Source organism: Vanessa atalanta, chromosome 10 (assembly GCF_905147765.1).
Source record: "Vanessa atalanta chromosome 10, ilVanAtal1.2, whole genome shotgun sequence".
In the NCBI taxonomy this organism is placed as follows: domain Eukaryota; kingdom Metazoa; phylum Arthropoda; class Insecta; order Lepidoptera; family Nymphalidae; genus Vanessa; species Vanessa atalanta.
The window spans coordinates 3,234,915-3,259,416 of record NC_061880.1 but is presented as its reverse complement, the minus strand read 5'-3'; the positions used below and the strand labels follow the sequence as shown (position 1 = coordinate 3,259,416).

The 24,502-nt window shown below is 30.1% G+C and overlaps 5 protein-coding genes across 5 annotated transcripts; 1 reads left to right on the top strand and 4 right to left on the bottom strand.

Annotated features, from left to right (window-relative positions):
• Nucleotides 1-1,681: 1,681 nt before the first annotated feature.
• On the bottom strand, nt 1,682-9,971 carry LOC125066907 (monocarboxylate transporter 10). The gene is made up of 2 exons (XM_047675226.1): nt 9,357-9,971; nt 1,682-3,429 (listed from the first exon to the last, which is right to left on the bottom strand). The coding sequence occupies exons 1-2, from the start codon at nt 9,619-9,621 to the stop codon at nt 2,375-2,377; spliced, it is 1,320 nt and encodes a 439-aa protein (XP_047531182.1). The 5' UTR covers nt 9,622-9,971; the 3' UTR covers nt 1,682-2,374.
• Nucleotides 9,972-10,488: 517 nt separating this feature from the next.
• On the bottom strand, nt 10,489-13,728 carry LOC125066702 (E3 UFM1-protein ligase 1 homolog). Its single transcript, XM_047674925.1, has 7 exons — nt 13,594-13,728; nt 13,348-13,432; nt 12,276-13,261; nt 11,763-12,201; nt 11,224-11,682; nt 10,927-11,138; nt 10,489-10,649 (listed from the first exon to the last, which is right to left on the bottom strand). Exons 2-7 carry the CDS (start codon nt 13,428-13,430, stop codon nt 10,534-10,536), a joined length of 2,295 nt encoding a protein of 764 aa, XP_047530881.1. The 5' UTR covers nt 13,431-13,432; nt 13,594-13,728; the 3' UTR covers nt 10,489-10,533.
• A 2,904-nt stretch (nt 13,729-16,632) lies between these two features.
• Nucleotides 16,633-19,504, bottom strand: LOC125066823 (prefoldin subunit 3). Its single transcript, XM_047675106.1, has 5 exons — nt 19,435-19,504; nt 19,257-19,346; nt 18,744-18,986; nt 17,919-18,073; nt 16,633-17,301 (listed from the first exon to the last, which is right to left on the bottom strand). Exons 2-5 carry the CDS (start codon nt 19,317-19,319, stop codon nt 17,214-17,216), a joined length of 549 nt encoding a protein of 182 aa, XP_047531062.1. The 5' UTR covers nt 19,320-19,346; nt 19,435-19,504; the 3' UTR covers nt 16,633-17,213.
• A 536-nt stretch (nt 19,505-20,040) lies between these two features.
• LOC125066849 (guanine nucleotide-binding protein subunit gamma-1) lies at nt 20,041-20,800 on the top strand. Its single transcript, XM_047675139.1, has 2 exons — nt 20,041-20,179; nt 20,252-20,800. Exon 2 carries the CDS (start codon nt 20,344-20,346, stop codon nt 20,554-20,556), a length of 213 nt encoding a protein of 70 aa, XP_047531095.1. The 5' UTR covers nt 20,041-20,179; nt 20,252-20,343; the 3' UTR covers nt 20,557-20,800.
• Nucleotides 20,801-21,205: 405 nt separating this feature from the next.
• Nucleotides 21,206-23,953, bottom strand: LOC125066748 (DNA fragmentation factor subunit alpha-like). The gene is made up of 2 exons (XM_047674995.1): nt 23,332-23,953; nt 21,206-23,212 (listed from the first exon to the last, which is right to left on the bottom strand). Exons 1-2 carry the CDS (start codon nt 23,808-23,810, stop codon nt 23,098-23,100), a joined length of 594 nt encoding a protein of 197 aa, XP_047530951.1. The 5' UTR covers nt 23,811-23,953; the 3' UTR covers nt 21,206-23,097.
• Nucleotides 23,954-24,502: the final 549 nt, after the last annotated feature.

The following is a 24,502-nucleotide window of genomic DNA, read 5'->3' as shown; positions in this document are numbered from 1 at the left end:
ATTTTTATCGCCGTGGTTATATATTTTAAATATACACATTCATTTATGATGAAGTAAAAAAATATATTATATAATTAAAATATGCTATATTTACCTATGATTAAAAATTGACAATCGGTTACAGATACGTGCAAATGTCAAAAATAATTAACATATATATTTTTTGTATTTTCATTTCCATAATGAAATCAATGAAACTTTACATATGACATAGTGCGCTTTGCGCCTTATATATGTATATATATTATATAGTTAATTTCATGTGCAAAATTAAAATCTAAAAATGGACGAGTGGGGTGAAATTTGTTTGCCTTATTTTTAAGACAATCGTCAGCTTAACTATACTAATTAATACTTTTCAGCTATTGGTCGAATAGTTCTAAATCAATATATAAAAACTTACTTTGAATTATAGCAAACGTCATTCTTAAACACGATGCTTAATTTTCTCGGTAGCCTCAAATAAAATTGTTATTACATAATCTATTATTAAACAATCTATTATTTTAATTATAAATTATACCATTTTTACTTTTTATATAAATAATACAAATTTAGAAAAAAAATTAATTGACATAATAGATATAAAGTTTAAAGTGCCTTATTTGATATGTTACTGCGATATTTTCGATATAAATTATTTATAATTTAAACTAAAACATAGAAAGCAGAAAAATCTTAAAAAAAATAACATTAATTCGAAAATAGGAACTTTTTAAAGGTAACTCTATCTAGGTAACGGAAATGAATTAAAGAAGTACACAAAGTAAATGCGTGAAATTGTTTCGAATATATTTTACGTTTATATTAAAATGCGAAAAGCATAGCACCATAAATAACTTCTCTTGTTATCGACTTATTAAGAAGTTTAAAATAAAATAATCATAACGTTCCTTTACTTATAACTTTTATCGAATTCCTCTTCATTGTTTTAGACATTATATATATACCTTATAAGAATACTTTTATAATCAATATAACTAATATTTAAATACGAGGTTATACATTTATATAGTTTAAAATTCTGTAAATAATTTATAAGTATTATAACTATTTAAAAAAAAAATACAATACTATTTCATTTTGAGTATATAACGAGGAACGAAAATATAATTTTGTACAATTGCACAGATTAAAAATAATTATGTAACTGCATAATAAGTTTTTACGCAATTTATATTTACCCTAATATAATCTTTAAACAATATTCATAATAATAATAGAGATATCAACTTTGTTAAGAACATTAAATCATCATTAATCATCAACATATTACATGTTCTATCACTAAGTCACTATTTTTTAAATAGATAACTACATAAGAAATATGAGAGTGAATCAGAAAGTGATAAATGCATTTTTTGCCTTTTACAGTGTCGGTTTCACAATATTTGTGCCGAGTGTCACATTATTTATCATTTTATTTCACAATATATATTATATTGTGCAGAGTTGTTACAACCACAAAAATTAGGGGAAGGGATGCTACATACTGTGATAAAGTATCACTGCTTGAAAATTATTCTTTGATGGATTTATCTTTCGACGTTCAGCAGACATTACGGACAATGTTTAACCCTCTTTTATCGATCGAGCTATAAATACGAACAACGTTCTAAACGTCCTCCGGAACGAAAGAAAATTCCGAAGAAAGAATAATAACCATGAAACATTTCTCCACCAGGTTCCAGAATTACCGTCATGTTGTCATTGTGGGACCACAATTTCAATTTCGAAATTTACAGATAAAGTATGTTTAATTTCTGTATAAATCTAAAGTTATTGATATCGATAATTTTCCCCAGTAGTAGAATTTACCCTATTGCAAACATTTGCGGGTGTTTACCCCCACTTATTTCATAGGCAAGAAGACTCTATATCATAAGTAATCATTAAGATAATGAACTCATTCAATTTAAATAACGCAAAATATTTTTTAAAAATGCACGTCCATTCCATAAAATCGGAATAATCAAGTAAATATATTTCATATTTTAAATGAAAAAATATGTAATAATTATAAGTTACTAATAACGTCGTAGTTTAAAAAATTGCAAGTAAATAACTCGGTATAATTTAAAATTCCAAATAACTTAGCACCCTAATAATGAATTCAGTAAATAAATCAATAAGAACTTAATTTCTTGCGAGGTTTGTTTTTTACAGGAGTATAATAAGAGATTCGTTTTGAATGAATTTCGTGTCCAGGTGAAATACGAAATCAATATGACATAGACGAAGCCACTTCGACGTACCAATTATCTACTTATTAATTGGCGGTTGATTTTGTATTAAAATATAATAAAGTAATTTATTGTTATTTAAGTGTAACGATCATAATAAAAAAAGAAATGATCCGATTTCATTATAAATTTCACTTTTGAAAATGTATGGCGAACATTATAGTAGCACCGACAAGTGGCGAAATTCCAGCTAAAATGAATGGCAACGTGTACGATTGATAAATACTAAATATAAGCCCTGCAATAGGTGGACCCATCGACAAAGGTAACGCAGCTAATCCTAGCATACAGCCTATGCTTTGTGCGGCATACGCACTGCCACAAAATTGTATAGCAATTGGACCAATTAACGCTATAAATGCACCGTCGAAAATTCCCATGCCCAATGATACAACTACTAATAGAGGAAATGTTTTCACGAACGGTAATATAATTGTAAGGCCTCCAATTACGTAAAAAGATATTTGTTGTAGCATTATTCTATTAACCCACTTCTTATCAGCTAAAAAGCCGAAGACCAATCTTCCCATTCCAGAAGTAACAGCTATACATTGCAGGGGCAAGTTGTCTTGAACATTTGTAAAATTAATCTCAATAAACTTCTTTATGTGCACATATGGAACAAAATATCCAAATAAAGCTACAGGCATAGACAAAGCCCATAATCTATACTTTTTATTCTTCCAAATTTGTACATTAATAATAGTTTTTACAAGTGCCTTAAAACCATCTTCTCTTGGAGGTTTCTCTATAACTACCACAGATATTGGTTTGAATAATAGTCCACAAAGTGCAACACCGACTGTTATAACCGCTAATAATCTAAACAAACCATGTAAACCGTAATTTTTAATCATGAATTCCATTAGAGGTGGCATTATAACTGTAAAAATCGAACTACCTATTGTAACAATACCATTAACCAAACCTAAATGCCGTTTGAAATAATGGCCAAGAATAGCCAATGAAGGTGTATATGCGAGTGATGCTCCCAATCCGTACATAACACCGTAAGTGAAGCATAACACGTCTACGTAATCTACTAAGAATGAAGATAGGAGTAAGCCAAGAACCGCAATGCTGCCTCCTAATACAGCAGTACATCGTAGTCCTAGGAGTCCAGTCAACACGCCTGAGAGCGGAGATAGCAGAAAAGTCGTTCCCATTGTCAATGCGCCAACTAAAGCTGGAATAAAAATTTACAACGTCAATATAACTAATAATTTTTGTGTACACATAAATTACAATTATACATACATATAGCTAACACAACTATTTTTATAGCGTATAGGTATAATAAATCTTACGGGGTAATGAGAGGCTGTAGTTAATTTCGATTTATTTTTTTGACCTTTTTTTACGATGATCATCTTGTTAAGCAATAATACTTGGATAGCTGATTTCAACAAGGTTATAAAATTATAGAAATTACTGGCTAAACTACGGCAGTTATATTATTAGTTACTCGATGAAAAATAAACAAACGAAAAAAAGACATCCTGCTTTGCATAAATGTTCCAAGACATTCGTAATAGACTATGAGTCCTTATGCAAACAAATTAAATTGTGAATAAGGAAAATCGAGTTAAAAAAATTTTTGCACATTAAAAAAGCCATTCTGGGAGATAAGAAATTTCTTAAGAAAACTTAACATGCGGTAAGATACATATATATTACACTTTATAGATTTTCACATTTGTTTTTATTTAAATATATATCCGAAGTGTATGACTATTTGATTTAAATTTGACTATACCAGGCAAAATAAATTTCGATATTACAATTACACCATTTTAAAAATAAATAAAAGATAGATATCTGTTACGTTTACGAGATCATCGTGCTCATAAAATTCTTAAATTAAAAATCGTTCAGTAAAATATTTTAAAAGTTATGCGACCATTTAGTGTTTCTATCTTGATTATTCCTCAAATAATTTCTAAACTGCTCGATCGTAGAAAATGGCGCGAAAATAAAATTGTATCCTATTATACAGTTTGGACGATAGAAACAAACGGCTAAGAATAAATAAAACGAAATATAGATAAAAAAAAAATATTTAAAGCTTAGCAGCTTTTTTTCATAACATTTTCGTTGTTATTCATTCCGTCTATTCCTTATCTACTTTCTTAAAATAATTCAATATCTGAGTAAAAATGTAAATGTGATTTTCACGATTAACATCTAAGATTTACAAAAAACTGTAAGCGGTCACCAAAAGTTTTTTATTATCTTTCTTTTTTTGAAAAAGAGGAGGTCGAAGTAATTTATATTTCAACGTTATTAGTTGAAAGATAAATAAATAAATTATACATATTTGTTTTGATATTTCTATGCCAAAGCCAAGCCATAAGTCTTCTCCAAATTGGTGTAAAAAGGATCTTGATCTTTGAGGTTCAATGATTAGTTCCTTTGTGCAATTCTCACGACCGTAACCTTGAGGGTCTCACTCAATGATCCAACGATGAAGAGTCGACGAATCCAATCGAGGTTTGCAATATTATTTACGAAGACGAATGTCACGTTATTTATATAAACTTCATTATGATTGATAAAAACAATTCATTGTACCTATGTAAACCTTTTTTATAATGATCAAAATTACTGTCTAATAAATTTAGCTAGTAATAATTATAATTAATTTACCTTTTCTTTAACTGATGTGGTTATTGCGTCTTTTTTTATGTTGAAGACAGATAAATAAATATTAAATAAGATAATTAATATATCATTAAGCTTCTGCGTAGTCGTAAGATATTGAAAATTAACATTGTCCAATTGTATCTAATATATATAGTTTTTTTTTTAATTTACGATAACACTTAAAACTTTACTTCTCAACTTCGTTGCCCTAATAGGCTATCTATATATAAATATGTAAAGAGAAAACGTACAATCTGAATTTTTATATAAGTACGTTATTAGAAGTTCATGAACTTAAACGGAAAAACAGTTTATTGGCAGAGAATTTGATTTTCGAATTTCAAACATTGGACGAGCAAAGATTTAAAAGTCAACAAACAATATTTAGCCTATGCTGTTCTTAAATTAAAACCTATAAAAGTGAGATTTACATTTTGATTATATTCTTAAATAAAAATAAAATCATAGTTACCTATTTTTAATATTTAAACGATAACATGACATTTTGATTAATTAATGTCGACATATCGATACAAAATATACAAATGACGGAATGTAGGTCAGTGTAAAATCGTTGATTGAAATGACTAATGTTATTAACTAACTTGTAAACATTATATTACAACCAGCTGCCCGTCCCGACTTACATACAAAAACAATTTATACAAAGGACTTTATTCGAATTTTTTAAGGGCCTAGGTTAAGAAAAATAATGTAAAAACAAAGTTACATTTTCTGAATCTATTAATTATATAGCTTATCATTATAAAAACGAAAAAAAAAAATCTTATTTAACTTAAGAAGCAATAAAAAGTTATTTTTTTTAGCTGTTTAAAGTTTTTAGTTTTACACAAAACGTTACTTAAGCACAAAATATTCTGCCAATGTCACGTATGAAAAGACATGACACTTATTATTAATCGGTAAAATTTAGAAGTGTATTTTTATATAAGAGGTTAGAATCTATGAAATACGACAATAGATAAATAGAACGACATGATAATTAAAATAAATAATTAATGGAATATAATATATAAACTATAATTTTTACGCAAATATACCGATATTTTATCCTTGAATTTAAACGACCGTAGCATCGGTAATCAATTGAATCATTAGATCGAATCGATAACATTTTTACTGTATTCTTTTAATTGTGCTGTTACAAATTAATTGAATTTTAGTGATTCAGTTCGACTTACGGCTTCGCTTTGCATCTTTAAGTTCTACCATTAACATAAACACAATAGTATTATTTTGTTCTACCTCATAGAAGTATAAAATGATAGGGGTCAATCATAAAAGTTGTTCATTTATGAAGATGTTTTTTTTTATGGTATTGGTTGGCGGACGAGCATATGGGCCACCTGATGGTAAGTGGTCACCACCGCCCATAGACAAAGGCGCTGTAAGAAATATTAACCATTCCTTACATCACCTATGCGCCACCAACCTTGGGAACTAAGATGTTATGTCCCTTGTGCCTGTGATTACACTGGCTCACTCACCCTTCTAAGCGGAACACAACAATACAGAGTACTGTTATTTGGCGGTAGAATATCTGATGAGCGGGTGGTACCTACCGAGACGGGCTAGCACAAAGCCCTACCACCAAGTGAGTCAAAGCCTTTGTATGTCCAAACGCTGACCTTCTTAAATATATACTTATTGATTTTTAAATAAATTATTTTTTAGCCCGTCTCGGTAGGTACCACCCGCTCATCAGATATTCTACCGCCAAATAACAGTACTCTTGAAAAATATAATCTTAATTGTTTTTTCTGTGTCCACTCACGCACATTAGGGCATATCTTAGGCTAATCATTTAACGTGGAGGAATAGATACGCACGAGTATCAATAAAAAGTCTAGAATATGATAGATTATAGATTGTTGTATATATCGCATTTAAATCTTTAAATTTTAATTAGGGTCAATAGAAAACGCCTACCATTTTACACAGAGTTTATAACCTATTGCGTTTCAAAAATATTAGTAAATTATAACAATTCGTCTACTTCGATATGCTTCAGCAGGATAAATCAAGTTTCTTCTGAAATAAGAAAAGTATATAATGATTGACTTTAAGTTCTGATGAGATATGCATAAGGCAACATTATTAGTTCAATCTAAAAATTCGACACCCATATATTTTTATTTCACATTTTATTTTACTACAGGGCAATTTCAGGTCATTTTCTTTTCACGCCCTTAAATTTTAAATATCCAAAACACTTTTTTTAGCGGATGTTTAGGTACGTCACAAAATTAATCTATGTCTCCAATTTCAGCCTGCCAGACTGTCGTTTTGGCTGTGCGTTGATTCAATCAGGACAAACGATTTTATAAGTAAAGATATCATTTATTATTCGTTGAGTCACTGAGAGTTATTAAAATCTTTTCAAATTGACAGTTCTAGTATCTAAACGCTACTCAGAAGTCAGAGGAAAAGCTTATTATAACAAGGCTAAGTGTTTCCTTTTTAAAACATGCCTATAAATTGAAACTGTTAACGTTCTTTAAGAGTATTCGCGAAGTTTACACGTTCGTAGAGTAAAAGCTAGTTTCAAATTATGTTACGCATAACATCCTGAACTTCTGGCCTGTTATATAATATATATACTTTTCTAATAACATATGTATCAATAAATATATAAGCAACGCAGTTCAAAAAGTTCAATATTAAAGAGTTAAAGTTGATAAGTGGAACACAATGTCCCGTAATCTAATCAGGTCACTACTTCAACCACGAGATAAACTCTTCTTTGTATCATCAAATAATAATGATCGATAGAAATCCGGACGCATATACGAAATAGATTTCTAAGCCTTTCTTTTTTAAAATAATAAATATATATAGTTTGTTGCAATATAACATTAACTTCCTATATAAATTACGAGGACGTTTTACTAGAAAAGATAATCTTTTACACAAAATTTATAATTACCTACCGGATGATAAGTCAATAGATAGATGTTTGTCTATTTATTTGCACCGATCGTTAATTATATATTTTAGTACATCTTACTATCTATATGTTCATTACGGAACTAGGGACAGCAAATATATAATTCAGAGTAATTTTTATACGTATAAACTTTTTACGAAAATAATCGCCAAGTTTGTAACGTTTTTCCTCTTTTAATCATGTTACGATTCGTCATACATTTCAGATTATACACGGCTCTACATATATTGTTACAGTCCGTCAAATATGTAATGTACCTACCTACTTGTATTACAAATGACAATGATTTTGCGCTTGAATAATGAAATTGATACAATCAAGTGGACTGCTAGCTTGATGAGCATTATTTTGACGCGTTTATCGGCAACGAAAAAGGCACGTGCGCGCCGTGACTGGCGCCAGTTTATCAAGTGACAATTAATAACAAACAACAATTAGTTATACCTAACATTGAATTTAAGTAGTTTCCTTTAATATTAATAAAATATCTAGTTATACTTCCATAAAAGCTACTTAGTGCAACATTACCTAACGTTGCATTTAAGCAGCTTTTTTAAAAAATATTTGCATAAAAAGGGTCATATTATATGTTCACGCATATAAAGCAATTTATTACTAATATAAAAAATGGATTAATATTTTCATGATCAACGACTGCAATACTTTTCATAAATAAGAAATTCCATTGTATCATAATTCAATCAAAATTCAATCAATAAATGTGGTGATTACCACCAATTATCATGCCCTCCTGCTCTTGGTACTCTTATTTTTGGCTACTATATTGGCTACTCTACCTGACTCTTCGCATTTTATATAGACTTTAAAATCCGTTTTTACTAAAGCAAGCAAAACAAGAAGCAATTAAATGTGGTCAATTCGGGTCATAAAATATCATAAAAATTAAGTCCTTTTTCAAATTTGTACATTTGTCATTGCAAGTCATTTATCAATTAATCACCACTTATTATTATAACAGGCTAGTAAATTTACTTATAAGGTAGAAAATATATGTGTTTGCAGTTATATAAAATTGCATCAAAACAAAGTGAGTAATTGGATCTCGTAATTTCATCATTTTCTAAACTTACTATGTTCGGGATTTTTTACATATTTATATCTTCCTCTCTATAATCTATAATAAAAATATAATCTTTAGTAAGTCGATATATGTTAAATATATATATATATATATATATATATATATATATATTTTTTTTTTAAATTTATTTTATTATTTATATATTTATAAAAATAAATGTGATACATACATATTACACACCCAAAATAAACTATTTAAGTTGTTAAGCTTATTTTTTGTGTCATCAAGTAAGTTCATCATAAGCGACTATTATAAAATTTGATTTTTATTTACAATCAAGATATAATAAAGTCTTGATCACAAATTAAAATAATTTATGTGAAGATTTTTTTAAGTTATAGGACAAATTATATAAAAGCTTAAACTTATAAAATTACTAACTATTTACTGTATTACTCACCAGCTCTACTTTCGGAGTTAGGTATGTTTTCATCCTCAAGTTTCTTTTGAAGGACAGTATAAATAACACTGTATGAATTAATAACACCAAATACCAGCCCATTTGTTAAAAATGAGCCAACAATTATCATATAAGCTCTTATACCCCCATCAGGTGGGTCTCTTGATGTTTCTCCATTCAAGACCTGGCCATTTCTTTCAGGTTTCGGAATGACCTCGTTATTTTTCAGTAATAAATTTCTATTTTCCATAGGTAACGATTCCATTTTTAATTAATTATTTATTAATTTAAATTAATTGATATTTTCTGTTACAATTGAAGCACATGGCCCTCTTGACAGCATGAAATTAAAATTTTATGAAATCATAAACTCATTGAGCGAAATAAAATTGACGCGATTTCACTGCAAAACCATTAAAGAAAGAATATCTTCTTCTTATTGTAAAAAATCCCAACATTTTACATTTAATAATACATTTCAACTGGTTTTTTTTTCTATCACTAATATTAATATAGAGGCAAGCAAAGTTACGACACGACTTTCTGTGTTTCGAAATTCGTAAAACTTTGAAGTTTGAACGATCTTTAGTATCACAGCACACACGTTTGCCGTTTGACAAATGACAGAAGTTGGAATGTCTACGATCTAATGGAATATCCTAATTTGTTGTCAAAGTCAAAGTCAGATTTCAACGTGCAAAAATTTTTTTAATGTCCATGATATCCAGCATTTTAAAGCCCTAAATAATATAAAATTGGAAACAGCAGAACTGAACTTTATTTTTACAATTTAATGACAACTTTATCGAACTCAAATTATTATTCTCAGCTTTGAAAACGAACGAATAATTTTCCGCAATTAAATTTTAAAAACGCTTTCATTCAACCGGAATTTTTCACTCGCTTGTTCCTCGCGCACCAACTGCATTTTGTTTTATAATTTGAGATATGATTTCAGAAATACAAAAAATTTGTAAGCCGGTAACATCTGATTATATTAATGACATTTATTTCTATAGAGTTTCATGGAGTACAATCCTATTATTGTTTGATAAAATCTATGTGTATAGTGTATACTATTTCATTTTCATCTTATTGAAAATAAAAAGATTTTTTAAGATTTTATTTATTTTTAATATAACAAAACATATAGTACAACATATAATCATTTAAAATCTTAGTACTTCTTAACTTCAATAACAAGATTTTTTAGGAAAGACATATCTTCTTTTAATTTTTCTTCAATATTTCCCTTTTCATCATCCTGAGCTGTCAAATACTTAGTCACCAATTCTAAAAAAAAACAAACTTCAAATGTTTCTGTATGTTTAACTCATACATGATCATAATAGTTTAGTTTAATTTATGAATGTCTTTTCTAATAACAAAATGGTTTTTAAACAGACAATTAATTTAAAAATTATCATTGTGAAGATACAATATAAATAATAATAAGAATTATACTCATAAATACATCAATATAATATGAATATAATAAGACACAATAAGATATATATAAAATCCTAACACTACTTCGAATTTTATTGAATGGATATTTCAAAAATCTTACCATGGTACTTTTGGAGTTTTTCAAAATGTTCTTCTTTTAGGTGAGTCTTTAAATATGTTATTATAATTGGAACCTGCCTTCCAGAAGCATGTAACATATTTTGATTGAGTATTGTAAACAGGGCAAGTACAACTAAATGTAAAACTAAAGCTGGTTCCTCACAACTCTCTAACTCATAAATAAGTTTCTCTCTGTGGTTTTGAACCAAAAGTCTGAAATAAAGTTTTTATATTTATATAAAGTTTATAAAGAGATAATGATTACCTACAGTTTTATTTAAAATGCTTATATACATACTTATCCTTCTTTTTATCAATTTTTTTCAAAATCATGCCACATTCTGATAAACAAACATCCACTGCTTGATAAAATGGCTCCATAGTTTGATCTGATAAAGTTACATTTAGAGCTCTTAGTGGTTTCATGTACTCTTCAGATAAATCATTTATTATTTTATTCCTTTGTTCCACTGACAAAATATCAACTTGTACAGAAAGATTACACTGGTTAGCTGCATACTTGCAAAATTCTGATAAAATATCACCCCCAAATGATTTTAGTAAATATTTAATAAATTGTGGCTGTTGATCATTTGGAAATAGTTTTATGCCTTTCTCATACAGTTTGATATCATTTACAAGAACATTTATACGATCTTGGGCAGAAGAATGAGTTTGTTTTCTATTTTGATTAGCATCTTGAAGTAATTTTTCAGCAAGTTCCTTTGCTATCGTCAGAGCAGTTTGATTGAGATGTCTTAAAACAGAAAAGAGAATAATTAGTATATTAATGTAATAAAAAAAAATTGAAACTCAAATCAAAAATATGATACTTACCCCTGAAGATATTCAGCTATTTGTGTTAATAAATCGTCGAGGCCTTCATTTTCTAATTGCTGTTTTATACAATTCTCAATGTCTTCAACACTGACAATTTCTAAATTACTTTGAGTTTTTTTTGTAGCATTTGATGCATCATCAGAATCTGAGTCATGAGCAGTTTGTTTAGATCTCTGATGTTTCTTCACTGCTTTCGTTTTAGTTTCCCGTCCCTGTGTACCCCCACCACCTTTTCCAGAACTAGCCTTCTTCCTGCGTTCCTCACGCCTTTCAGCTTTATGGTCCACATGACCATGTTGTTGGCTATCAGATCTGAGAAGTTGTTTTTCAAGATAGAATTGCTGATACTTGCCTGATTTTACAACAGACTCAGCATTTTGCTGGGCAATTGGCATACAAGCTTGTTTCAGATTTTCAATGAAACTATTGCTGAACACTGAAATAAAAAAAATAAAAAATAGTAATTTGATAATTAAAGATGTTAAAACCTTATAAGTTATGTAACATTACCTGTTTTATCAAACAAAATGGTTGATCTCGCGTTTTTCTTAAGCAGTGTTTCTAGCACATTGTCTATATCTTCATCTGAGAGCACTGATGGCAGCAGTGACACTACATCTAAGTAGCTCTTTGAAGACATGCATTCTTCTAAAGCTGTCTCTAGTTGTTGCTTTATTTGTGAACCGATTACACAACTACTTAAGAACTCCATATCTTCATTAGACAAGACTCTTCTTACATAACCCTTAGGATCTGATATACCTAAGCGAGTTAATGCATCATATTCTAAGTAATTATTCTGTTTATAGAAATTGATTACCCACTCATTTTGAGATTTCGTATAGCACGATGGTACATACTGTGCCCCAGATTGTCGTCCAGTCAGGACTCCAGGGGCATTTAACTGATCAAAGAGATACATAAACAATCGCTCTGCTATGTTACAATGGCTGATGATTAAACTAATAGGTGTAGGCTTAAGTAAGCCCATCAAAGCTCCACGGATTTTTGCTTTTGTTCTCATTATAAACTCTTCAGTGTAAAAAATTCTTGGATCAGATGGATCTTGCTTTGCACTAATAATTTTACCAATATATCTTTCCAATACACCATGCTGTAATAGATCCGCTGGTAAGTCATATTGCAATGTTAAATCTCCTACAGTTATTTGACCCTGCAGTTGCAACTTTTCATTTATCTCCCTTGCAATCTTTTCTAAATAATAATGTGCTATTAAGTATCCTGAAACCAATTGGACTTCTTTCCCTTTTATAATTTCAGCCACATTAACATTTATTTGATTGAGATCTACATTTAACTCCTTAGCCAAGTCGACAGTGTTAACGCGGCCACCACGCACATATAATTCATCTCTAATTTCTCTGATAAGTTGTTGTGGTGTTAAATATTCTTTGCCATCTGTTGTGAAAATGACATCAATCAATTTGAGTTCTATTAACTTTGATACGATTTCAATACAGTTTCTCTCCGATAATCTGGAATTAATGTTAAGTAATATAATTTATATGAATAATTTTATCTAATCAACAATAACTTTTATTATGAGTTATTTTTCACTTACCGTTGAGCTGAAGTACTTAACTGAGCTTTTTGAAAATCAGCAGCTAAACGCTTTATTTCATCCCAATCTGTCGAAGGTGCCATTTCTGCAAATAGAGAAATATGTCTTATAATATTGGTATTTCAATATATAGCTCTTAAGTGTTGTAGACGTTTAATATTATGGTCTTTATTAAAACTATTAAATAATCGTTTAAAATGATATTCTTTTTTGCTATAATATTATATTTTATAACATTACACATACTTATCTTATTTCAAACTCTTAAAGTTCCATAAATTATTCATAAAATTATTTGAAAGGATTCGTCGATCGTCAATGTTGTTGATACGTGTCACTGTCACTTGTCAGTATTCACACTCAGTTCTCACTTCTCACAACTTCACAGTTCACAAGTCACACTCAATTACTTTTTTTTGTCCCATTTAAGTTCAGACAAAAGCGTTCTCTCATACAGCCAACATTTTAACCTATTAAATTAATTCAAGAATTGAATCAATTAATTAAGTAAGTATTTTTAATATAGTAATATTATATGACTGAAATTAATTGAATTAAATTTTGCATTACATTTAAAATATATAAACTACATATTTCTCATAAGAGGTTAAAGAATAGCATAATATTTTCATTTAACTATAGTTGTATATCCATATTATGATACCATATCTAAAACTTCTGTACGATTATCGTGGTATTGCCACACTCCATATCTTCGGATTGCAGCCGAATGGGCCGGCACGTCCGGGCAAGTACCACTCTCTCAGTTAAATTCGGCGTAAAGTGGTAGCTATGCTACCGCGTTTCGTCCGGTATGTGAGAGTCCCGGAGGCCCGATCCCCCTCCACCCCAAAAAATAATGGATATGCAGAATTTGGTTTTATTACCCCAGGAGGTTACCATCAGCGACTGCGGTCGAGAATCTCTCGCTAAGGCTGTCTTAGGGAATTTCTGTCAACCCTATTTTCCATCTTTGCACAGGGACGGTGAGTCATTGGCCCCTACCGCGAAGGAGAAAACTGTTTTTTTAGGCTCTCTCTTCACGGCGAACTCGACTTTGGATAACCGAGGAAAGTCACCACCAACAATCCCGTGGTACTACGATGCCAGATATTCTTTCCTTGGATATTCATAAGTCGAGTGGACCCGATGGCATCACTCCAATCGTGCTACGGACTTGTGCTCCCGAGTTGGCGCCGGTCTTAACGCGTCTTTTCCGGCAATCCTATGCATTCGGCGGCGTCCCGAACTCCTGAAAGACTGCTTTGGTGCCTCCAATCCCTAAAAAGGATAACCGCTCAGATCCGTCCAATTATAGGCCTATAGCCATCACCTCTTTGTTCTCCAAGGTAATGGAGTCCATTATAAACTGCCAGCTCCTGCGGTACCTAGAGAAGTAACAGCTGATTAGCGACTGCCAGTACGGTTTCCTTCGGGGTCGCTCAGATCTTCTAGGTTACCTTACTCATAGATGGGCGGAAGCAGTTGAGAGTAAGCTGGAGGCATTAGCAGCCAGTCTGGACATAGCGAAGGCCTTCGATCGCGTGTGGCACAAAGCGCTTCTTTCGAAGCTTTCATTCTATGGGCTTCCCGGGAAATTATGCAATTGGATTACCAGTTTTTTGGCAGTTCGGAGCATCAAAGTCGTTGTCGACGGTGCATGCTCCGACTTAAAATTCTTCAGTGCTGGTGCTCCACAAGGCTGCGTTCTATCACCCACTCTGCTTCTTCTGCATATTAATGACTTGTTGCAAATCAGTAACATTCACTGCTATGCAGACGACAGCACCGTAGACACCTCATACACCGGCCGTGCTAATATTGCACGGGAAAACGTCGAAGAAAACCGGAACAAACTTGTGTCTGAAATCGAGTCTTCGTTAAACAAAGTCTCGAATTGGGGCCGGTTAAACCTAGTCCATTTCAACCCCAAAAAGACTCAAGTTTGCGCGTTAACTGCAAAAAAAAACACCATTTGTCGTATCTCCACGATTTGAGAACATTCCGTTAGCCGCCACAGCTAGTATCGGAATACTTGGCGTCGATATTTCGAGACTCGTTCAATTCCGCGGTCAATTGGAAGGTAAAGCCAAATTGGCATAAAAAAAAGTTCGGTGTGCTCAGCAAGGCAAAGCAGTATTTCATGTCGGCCCGTCGTCGAAGACTATACAAGGCGCAAATTCGGCCTCACATGGATACTGCTCTCACCTCTGGGCGGGTGCTCCCCAGTATCAGCTCCTTCCATTTGACCATATCCAACGTAGAGCGGCTCGAATTATCGACGATAAATCCCTTTCCGATCTGCTTGATCCTTTGGCTTTTATGTAGAGAAGTTGGATCGCTCTGCATATTCTACAGAATTTTTCGAGGAATTGTTCGGATTAATCTCGGCTGCTGAATTTCACCTCCGGACATCTCGCCAAAATTCTAAATTTCACCCGCACCACCTAGATGTCCGAAAATCCACAACAGCGTGATTTTAAGACATTTTCTGCCTCGCACAACCACTCTGTGGAACCAGCTTTCGCCGGCGGTTCAACCGATACGACTTGGGAACCTTCAAGAAAAGAACGTACTTATTCCTTAAAGGCCGGCAACGCACCTGCAACCCCCCTGGTGTCGTTTGCCACCTATAACATAAAAAAAAAACGATTACGTAAAGTTAAAGTTTTCAATAAATAAAAAAATATTTCAAAAGTAATGTGTGGATGTTGGGTACCTACAAATTACTGTGAAAACACCTCCTTATTCTATTATTTACTAGTTTCCGTTCACGACTCCGTGTGAAGTAGGTGGTAAGTGTTAGGTCGCTCGAAAAAGCTTTGCCTTCGACGAATGTAGTGCCACATATTACGTCGTAAGTTTTATGGCGAATGCGATAGGATCATTACTAATAAGCTCTAAAATTCTATAGTTACTTCAATCCATTTGGAAATTCATTCATCAATTTAATTCAATAGTTCAGCTTCGCTTGCACAAGCGAAGTTCCTCGCAATAAAATCCTAAGATCCACAAGAGTTTACCTACAGCGGAGATAACTGTTGAGCACACGAAGAGCTGAAATTTCCCGAAATTTGGCTCCATACGAAGACAATTTTTGACCACCGAACTTTATGTCGTCACTTGTCTCGGTCAGTTAGTACACTGATATTAAATCTTCATTTTTTCGAATAACCCGCCAAATATAATGGCTACATACTTTTTATATTTATTATATTACAAAAAAATTGTATGCCTATTTTTTAAACTCGTCACCTGTGTTTCCCTCTTCGAATAAAAAGCAACTTTATTACATAATAATAAACTTTTATTGTTAAAATATCAAATGTATCAATAACATACAATTATTTCCAAGTTACTTTTGTTCTATTTCACAAAGTCCATTCAGGCTGTAGTATGGTTAAGTGTATTTGTGGGTAAAATGAGATAATGTAACAAACACAATTTCCATTATTTTGCTTAGTTGTCATGCTGGTGTTACTCATTAAATGCACTTGGCAAAAATATCATACAAATCAAAACTGTGTAGCCCTGATGTTTTTCATACTAAAAAACATGTATGTATGTACTTGCTCAACAACAAATATACCTAATGAACTTCATGAAATAGAATCCATAATCTTAATACATTTAAGATCTGACAAACAATACTTCAACATAATTTTTATTTAAATTATGATAATTTTAAGAAAATATAAGCGCAGTACATTATTCCTAAATTTTAGTTATTAATAAATGATAAAAGAATATTTTATCAGTGATTAAATAAAAGAAAAACTAAGGCAATAGAAATTAAAATGCAGAATGAGGCCAAACTTTAGTTTGATACATAAATAAGTATGGACTGATTGTTATTGATAGTCACATTAACTAGAGGCTTTAGCTGCTTGACGTTTCTTAACATCCCAGTTATATACTCGAGCCATGTTTACTTCTGTTGTTGTCCATTGATCTCTGTAAAATAAAATATATATATCTAGTATTTACTCAGTTCAAATAAGATGACATAATTTTAAAGGGCCTTGTTAGAAATGAAATGATTAATCTATGGTATTAATTATGGATTTTGAATGTCATTTTGAGTCAAAGAAGTTATTATTGGAGCTTTGAAAGTAATATTAAAGTGGATATAAGTAATTAAGAGTTGTATTATAAAAAAAAATATATAATAATCAAGAAATGTTTGTAGTGCATGAAAAAATTAGATTCGAGAAAATTTTCGCAATTATAGCCATGCATGTAAAGAGGAAATGAAAAGAGTAATTAAATTAATTTTAATTATTAAGTAAGCAATATTTTTATCAATTTATTTCTTGCCCTCTCAGCTTAACCAGTACCTCTTCAAGACAAAAGCCTGTATGTCAATATTTGAGTGGCAATTAATAGTAAATGATCAGTCTTGGCATTGAAATTGTGTCTCATTGTATACTACTACATCTTTTTTTATATAAAATATATTTAATAATTTTGTAAGAGTATTTCTTACCAACAGTATTTAGTTTACAAAGATTGAACAAATAGTGTTAAGTATACATAATTATATACTAATAACTAAACTTCATATTTCTTACCTCAAAAAATCTAAATCATGTTCAACACAAGATAGATTTTTTTTTGCTGTAGCCATGTTTGTTGTTAATAATTTCTCAGCATCTTCTAAAGAGTATTCTAACATCACATTAGCTCCCAGCCACAGGTATACAGTCTTTGTGGGCATAATATTTGCCTGTAAGGAGATAATTTATTTTAATATATTCACTTTTATAAATAATGAACAGAATATGTGTATATAAATTAACATCAAGTAATCAAGTAATTATATATATATATATATATGATAAATATACAGTTAAAATAGTTCTGTAAAATAGTTTGTTGAAAATACAGATTTAAATTGTATATTGCAGGTTGAAACAGATAGGCAAAGATTTATAAACTAGTTAATATGCTTCTGTTTAAAATTTATCATATGTTTGATGGTGAAGGAAAACAACATGAGTAAACTGTGTCAGAGGACATTTTACCACATTATGTATTCTCCAACCTGCACTGGAGCAGCATGGAATGAGCTTAGCTTAAGATATTTACAGGCTGCTACTATGTAAATATTTATTAATATAATAAAATCACTTCATCATTATTTATGTATATCCTAAAACTTAAATTGTGATTTCACCTGGTAATAAAAACACAGACACAAATTAAAGGTGAAATATATTATTGGCATGGAAATGTCTGTGGAGACAAATATAAGTCTTAAATTGAAAAATAAATACACAAGAGGTTCAGTGCTTATTTGAAGTATTGGCATTTGTAAATATAAGTTTGAAATTACTGTGTTGTTGTGTTAAAGTATTTTTCAAAATGATATTCTAATAATTTTACATTCTATTAACCTTTAAAAACACTTGGTCACTAAGAAGAAACTGTGTATCAAGGTCCTCTTCTTGTGTCTTTAATTTCTCAATCACATCCAATGATCTTGCAAGGTCTGGTATTTGTTGTCGCAAGCGCCTTCTCTTTGTGTTTAATGTGTACTCCATAAATTTATATTTTCCATGCTGCTCATCTAACTGCCTTAAAACCTTGTCAACACCGCCCGAATTTTCCGGTAAATTCATGAATTCGTCGACATTATCCTGTAATAAGAATAAAGTTATTATGAAAAGGCACTATATTATTTTTACGTATTTGGAACCTAAGTATTTATATTTATAAAGTAATGAATCTCTCCGATCTCGAAAAAATTAATAAAATCATTTTATTGCAGCAGATGTAATCTAACCTACAAATGTAGTATTTTTACTTATTATTATCTCTTTATGTGTGATTGACTAATATAGTATTACAACAGATTAATAATATTTTATTAATTAATGTATTATAATTAAAAATTAAATAAAACGTACTACAAAAACAGCTTCAGGTATACCCGAAAAAGATTTGGAATTTTCAGCTCCGTCGCCTTCCATTTTTTAATCTTTTGGCTATTTAATACTCTGAAAACATTTATAAAGTTTATAAGTATATGTAGATACAAATAGGGGCAAATATATACACTGCAACTTTAGTAACAGTTATTCCAACCTTTATTATATTACCGCATAAATATAGAAAATTTCGGACAAGTGAAGTTAATGTCTAATTACAAATTGTCTATTGGCTTTACGAAATTATTGCCAGATGCCTATTCAATGTCAATTCTTGAAAAATTTTCAAATTGTAGTTGAAAGTATCTATATTTCAGGAATTTTTCTGTCAGGGAAATATAATTTTAGTAATCGTACTTAATATTTTTGTACTATTTAAGTTTATAAAAATATCACATTATTTGAAACTGGTTTAAAATTTATGGCATTAAAAAATAATCTATTGAAAATCTATTATTTACTTGAGGAAAAACATAACTTAAATAGATTAAGCAATTTATATATCTTAAAAATCCCTAAATGATTTCTGTCACATAAATTTTCCGTTTAAAAAGAAAAAATCTTAATTTAGAGGAAATATTATCCTGGACAATGATTCTTAAATTCAAGTGTTGTCGTGTTTACTAGTATTTGTTCAAGTTAATATATATATTTCGATGGTAAGTATCTCATTACAAAATATTATTTAGTCTGAAAATATAAAAAAAAATATTATTTATTTATGGCTTTTTTTTGTCTCTGATTATTTCAGTATGTTTTCAATTTTCCATACATTTTTGAGGTTGGCACCACAGGGCTTATGTCAAATTCGATTTCTTATTTCATTCGTATGATTAATTGTGATTTGTGATAATAATTATCAACGTTATTGTAATTGTATTGCTTCAAACTCTTATTTAATTGTGGGTAAACAAAAATATATACTATGTAAAAGCGAAGAAATTGTTTATTACTTTACTTTATTTTCATTTCAGATCACAAACAAACGTCGGAGGCTACGCCCTGTTTTGTACAAACTAAGTTGTTGGTTTTAGCTTTCAACATAGGCCTATCAGACACTGCCGTTATGGATATGATGGTATCGACCTTGCAACAACAGCGTGCTGTAACAGAACAGCTAAGAAGAGAAGCTTCTATAAAGCGTATACCAGTGTCGGTTGCTGTGGCTGATATAGTACGATATATAAATGAACATGAACAAGAGGATTGTCTCTTAGTAGGCTTTTCGAGTCAAAAGGTTAATCCTTTCCGAGAGAAAAGTTCATGCACAGTCCTATAAAGCTTTCTCATGCATTGTTTTGCATGGGTTTCATGTTGTGTTACAATTATTAATCGTATTGTTTTGATTTATTCATTTTCCTAATTGTACACTATATTTTGATATATGATGATTTATTGAATAGAAATTTTGTTCGCAGAAGTTCATAATTTAAATTAATTTTGCTGGATATTGATTCTAACATGTGTAAATGACATCTCAACTGTATAATGTTTGTAATTAATTAAAATTAATAACTAATTTATCTTGTTTTTATTTATGATTAATATACAATACCACAATAAACAACAATAGCTTCTTTTAATACTCTTATTTTGCATTGGTCAATAATGAATTTTTCATTAAGTAATAGAATAATTTTCTAGTTGAGATTGCACCTTATTTATCAAAGCTATCTGTAGTTACTGTATGAATATGTTTTAATAATAAAAATGACACTAACTGAAATGCTTAAATATGAATGACAACCAGTCATGACATGCACAATAACACAAAAAATACATCTAAAGTATCCTAAAAGCTAATAAATAATGTCAATTAAATTATTGTAATCTTGTAAAAACATCAAATGAACAAATGATGATTATTTATTTTGAATTATATTACAAAATTATAAATGGATACCAGATAAAAAAACAAAGTATTATTTTAGCTAAATGCTTTATTTGTGCACAACAACACAAGACATAATGGAACAACATAAAGCTTCAATTCCATGATTAGGCTTAAGCTTGGAATTGGTTACAGAGTTCTGATGTGTCATTTCCTGGATCTACATTTATTACAGCCTTTATGCATCTCATCTATAACTAGTTGCACCAAATTATACTTGATAATTTGTTGTAGAAAAGTGATTACAGACAATATACAATAAATAGGACATGCTATCAATGTCACTTAACTTACTTTATACGTTTTAGAGAAATATTACAGTACTATTTGGTGTTTAACTTTAGTATAACTTTGAAAAATCTTATAAATTTACAATCATTATTTTTTTAAAAGTAATTACAAATTTAATACTACAAATAATATACACATACATTAAATCATAAGCATTATTTTCCATTCTTCTTAAAATAAGCATCTAATTTAATGAGTAGAATTCTGTGCTTTAAAATGTACATATAAAAACATTTATAGAATTAATAAAGACACATGAGAGATTCTTTTTGAAGTGCCATATTTATTTAAAGTGCATTGTTTTTCATTGAATATAATAGAAATTACCAAATGTCTAGTTATTTATTTAAAGGTGAATTTATATAAACAATTATGAAGCAAAAGAAAATTTGTTATCATATTTTGTATAACATGATAAAAATAAATATAATTTTTTATTTATATCATCACTGAATTGCAATTCCTATTCCGCACTACATGAGCATTGGGAGGCTGATTAGTATGTTTTTCACGGCAGTGGAATTAAAATTAGGTAAACTTATTTTAATACTTGTAAATTGTTTGAGCAAATTTGGAATTAAGTAAATTAATTACTTATTCTAGGGGTAAAACTATATAAAAAAAATAAATTTACCAACTATCAGTCTTTTAAATTGATGTTGATTATCAACCTTGTAGCAATTTGTCTCTCAAAAGTTTACAAATGAGTAAAATGAACTAAAAAATTATACTAATAAATAGCAATGCTTAGTTTCTAGCATACCTATTGTCTCATACTTTATTTATATTTCTAGTTATATCAATTCTTATATGAAATGGTTACATGTTAAAATTCCTTAGTATACCCATACAAATTTTACAATTATGAATTATACATATATTTGTAAGATACTTTGCCATACTATAAATTAAATCTGACTAAAACTAAAACCAATAAACTATTTTTAACATAATATTTGACATAATTTTTTCAACCACTACAAAATAATATATTATCATTAGCGGAAGCTTCAAATTACAACATTCAAAGTCATTGTTTAACTAAAATGATTTTTTATATTAAACTATGTATTTAGTTTTTAGTAAAAAAACCTTTTATATACCAACTACTACATGTGCAGTTATCTAATGGTAATCTAAGTACAAATTTTAGAATATTAGTATGATTTAGTCAATTTCAGCTCATATTCATAAGATTAGATCCTTACAGGTAGGCTAATAACTACTTTCAACATGTATCTGCTTAGCTTAAAGAGCTTTATGATAATGTAGATGTAGATACACTCAAAAACCTAGCCAAATATAATTAATTTGTATTTTACAGAATTAGAGAAGTGAACAATTATTGAAATAATTAATAAGTCTAAAATTTTCTTAAAAAAGGCCTCATTCAATTGGTGTATTCATATACTATTTCTATGAATGTAAGTTTAATCTTATAATTAGAAATCAATTGAAATCTATTGCAGTAAATTATTTCAAAATGTATTTGGATTATGTCACTTTCATTTCTTTGAACTATTTTATAAACTCAAGATGTTTTGTAAACTTTTGAGATGTGCCATCCCTAAAAATAAATAGTCAAGGATTAAGTTATTGGATCACTGTAGATATTCCTGTATAACTACACTCTTCTCCCTACACTCTTTCTTGGCTTTGCGGCGAAACATCTTCCGTCCCATTAGAAACACTTTGATGATACAGTTTCAAGAGTTCCATTGCATCCTGTGCTTGGCGTTTTTCTAATAATATTCTGTAATATTAAAAATAAACTATCTTAATAATGTGTTTTCAACTTAAAAAAACTAGCAACTTTTATTGTACATGTAAATTTACAGTAAATAAACATGCTAATTTTTCAAAGTCAGTTACCTTCCAGAAGCCTCCTTTATATGTTCTAGTATTATCCTGTTGTCCCTGTCAGTCACAATGTCAGCTAGACTGTCGGGGTCCATATCTGACAAAAGCTCAAGGTCTTGGCCTCCAAGCAGTGAAATGTGACACAAGTTGTGCTGTAAGCGGCCGACTAAATTAGCGACCTGTGCTTTGTCCCCTAGAGTGACATCATCGGTCTGATCAAGAGATACTTGGCATTTGGGCATATTTGGTGCCCATTTTTCATTTCCATGTAAGATCATTAACGAAGTATCTGGATCTAATGTCGAAAAGTATTCCTCATCATCAACTTCAGTACCATCACACTCAAGAACGACAGTAAGGTTTTCAGCCGGTAAACCTAATTTGTCGGGTACTTTTGCTACCAAATCTTCTAATGATGACGCCACAATGCCTTTTTTCTTTTCGCGATTCATGTCACATATTTTATAAGGCTTATTAATGTCGTCTTCCATGGCTTATTGAAGAAAAGTACTTTTCAAACGATGTTTTATTTAGTTTACTTCCAATGGCCACACGTTAATACATAATATAATTTTACTTTGCGCTACTGAAAAATGAAGGATTAATGAATATTGAAATTATTTTAAAACTGACGTTTAAACGATAATAATTGCCATACGGGAAAACACGCGAAGGTTACGTCAATAAATGTAAACAATCCCTTTTATCAACACAATAAAATGTTTCACTCTTAATAGATACAATGTATTCTATTTACTAACTTTTTTAATATTGAAAAATGTTGAGAGTGTAATTGTTATTTATAAATATATTGATCGCGTTAGTACCGGCGAGACGACTGTCGTTCTCGCTAGCGGCTTACTGAATGTGGATTCACAACTCTGTTTCAGTTTCAGAGCTTGCGTCTAATAATCTATTATATTTAAACAACGGTAAAATTAATTTAATAAGGGATTTATTTTTTACTATTAAATAAGCCGTGAGTTTTGTTAATTTTTTTTTTAATATTGAACGATGCAATTTAACTTTATTTACCGAGCGGCGAGCTTACTTGACGTTATAGTTTCGAGTGGAACATATAAAATAGAATTTATGTTTATGACTTCGATCGAATAAGAAAGCCTTAAATCATGTTATTTTTTTATTTTATAATTCTAAATCCAATATTCAATATTCAATGATA

Excerpts from the sequence above, each read along its gene's own strand:
- LOC125066823 (XM_047675106.1), bottom strand. The coding sequence starts at position 19,319 with ATGGAAGGCGACGGAGCTGAAAATTCCAAATCTTTTTCGGGTATACCT. Across the intron at positions 18,987-19,256 it reads TACCTGAAGCTGTTTTTGTA|GATAATGTCGACGAATTCAT; the intron begins GTACGTTTTATT and ends TTCTTATTACAG. Across the intron at positions 17,302-17,918 it reads CATGATTTAGATTTTTTGAG|AGATCAATGGACAACAACAG; the intron begins GTAAGAAATATG and ends TTTATTTTACAG.
- LOC125066907 (XM_047675226.1), bottom strand. The coding sequence starts at position 9,621 with ATGGAATCGTTACCTATGGAAAATAGAAATTTATTACTGAAAAATAAC. Across the intron at positions 3,430-9,356 it reads TAACTCCGAAAGTAGAGCTG|CTTTAGTTGGCGCATTGACA; the intron begins GTGAGTAATACA and ends TTTTTATTCCAG.
- LOC125066702 (XM_047674925.1), bottom strand. The coding sequence starts at position 13,430 with ATGGCACCTTCGACAGATTGGGATGAAATAAAGCGTTTAGCTGCTGAT. Across the intron at positions 13,262-13,347 it reads TTAAGTACTTCAGCTCAACG|ATTATCGGAGAGAAACTGTA; the intron begins GTAAGTGAAAAA and ends CATTAATTCCAG. Across the intron at positions 11,683-11,762 it reads ATAGCTGAATATCTTCAGGG|ACATCTCAATCAAACTGCTC; the intron begins GTAAGTATCATA and ends TTCTGTTTTAAG.
- LOC125066748 (XM_047674995.1), bottom strand. The coding sequence starts at position 23,810 with ATGGAAGACGACATTAATAAGCCTTATAAAATATGTGACATGAATCGC. Across the intron at positions 23,213-23,331 it reads ATAAAGGAGGCTTCTGGAAG|AATATTATTAGAAAAACGCC; the intron begins GTAACTGACTTT and ends TTAATATTACAG.
- LOC125066849 (XM_047675139.1), top strand. The coding sequence starts at position 20,344 with ATGGATATGATGGTATCGACCTTGCAACAACAGCGTGCTGTAACAGAA.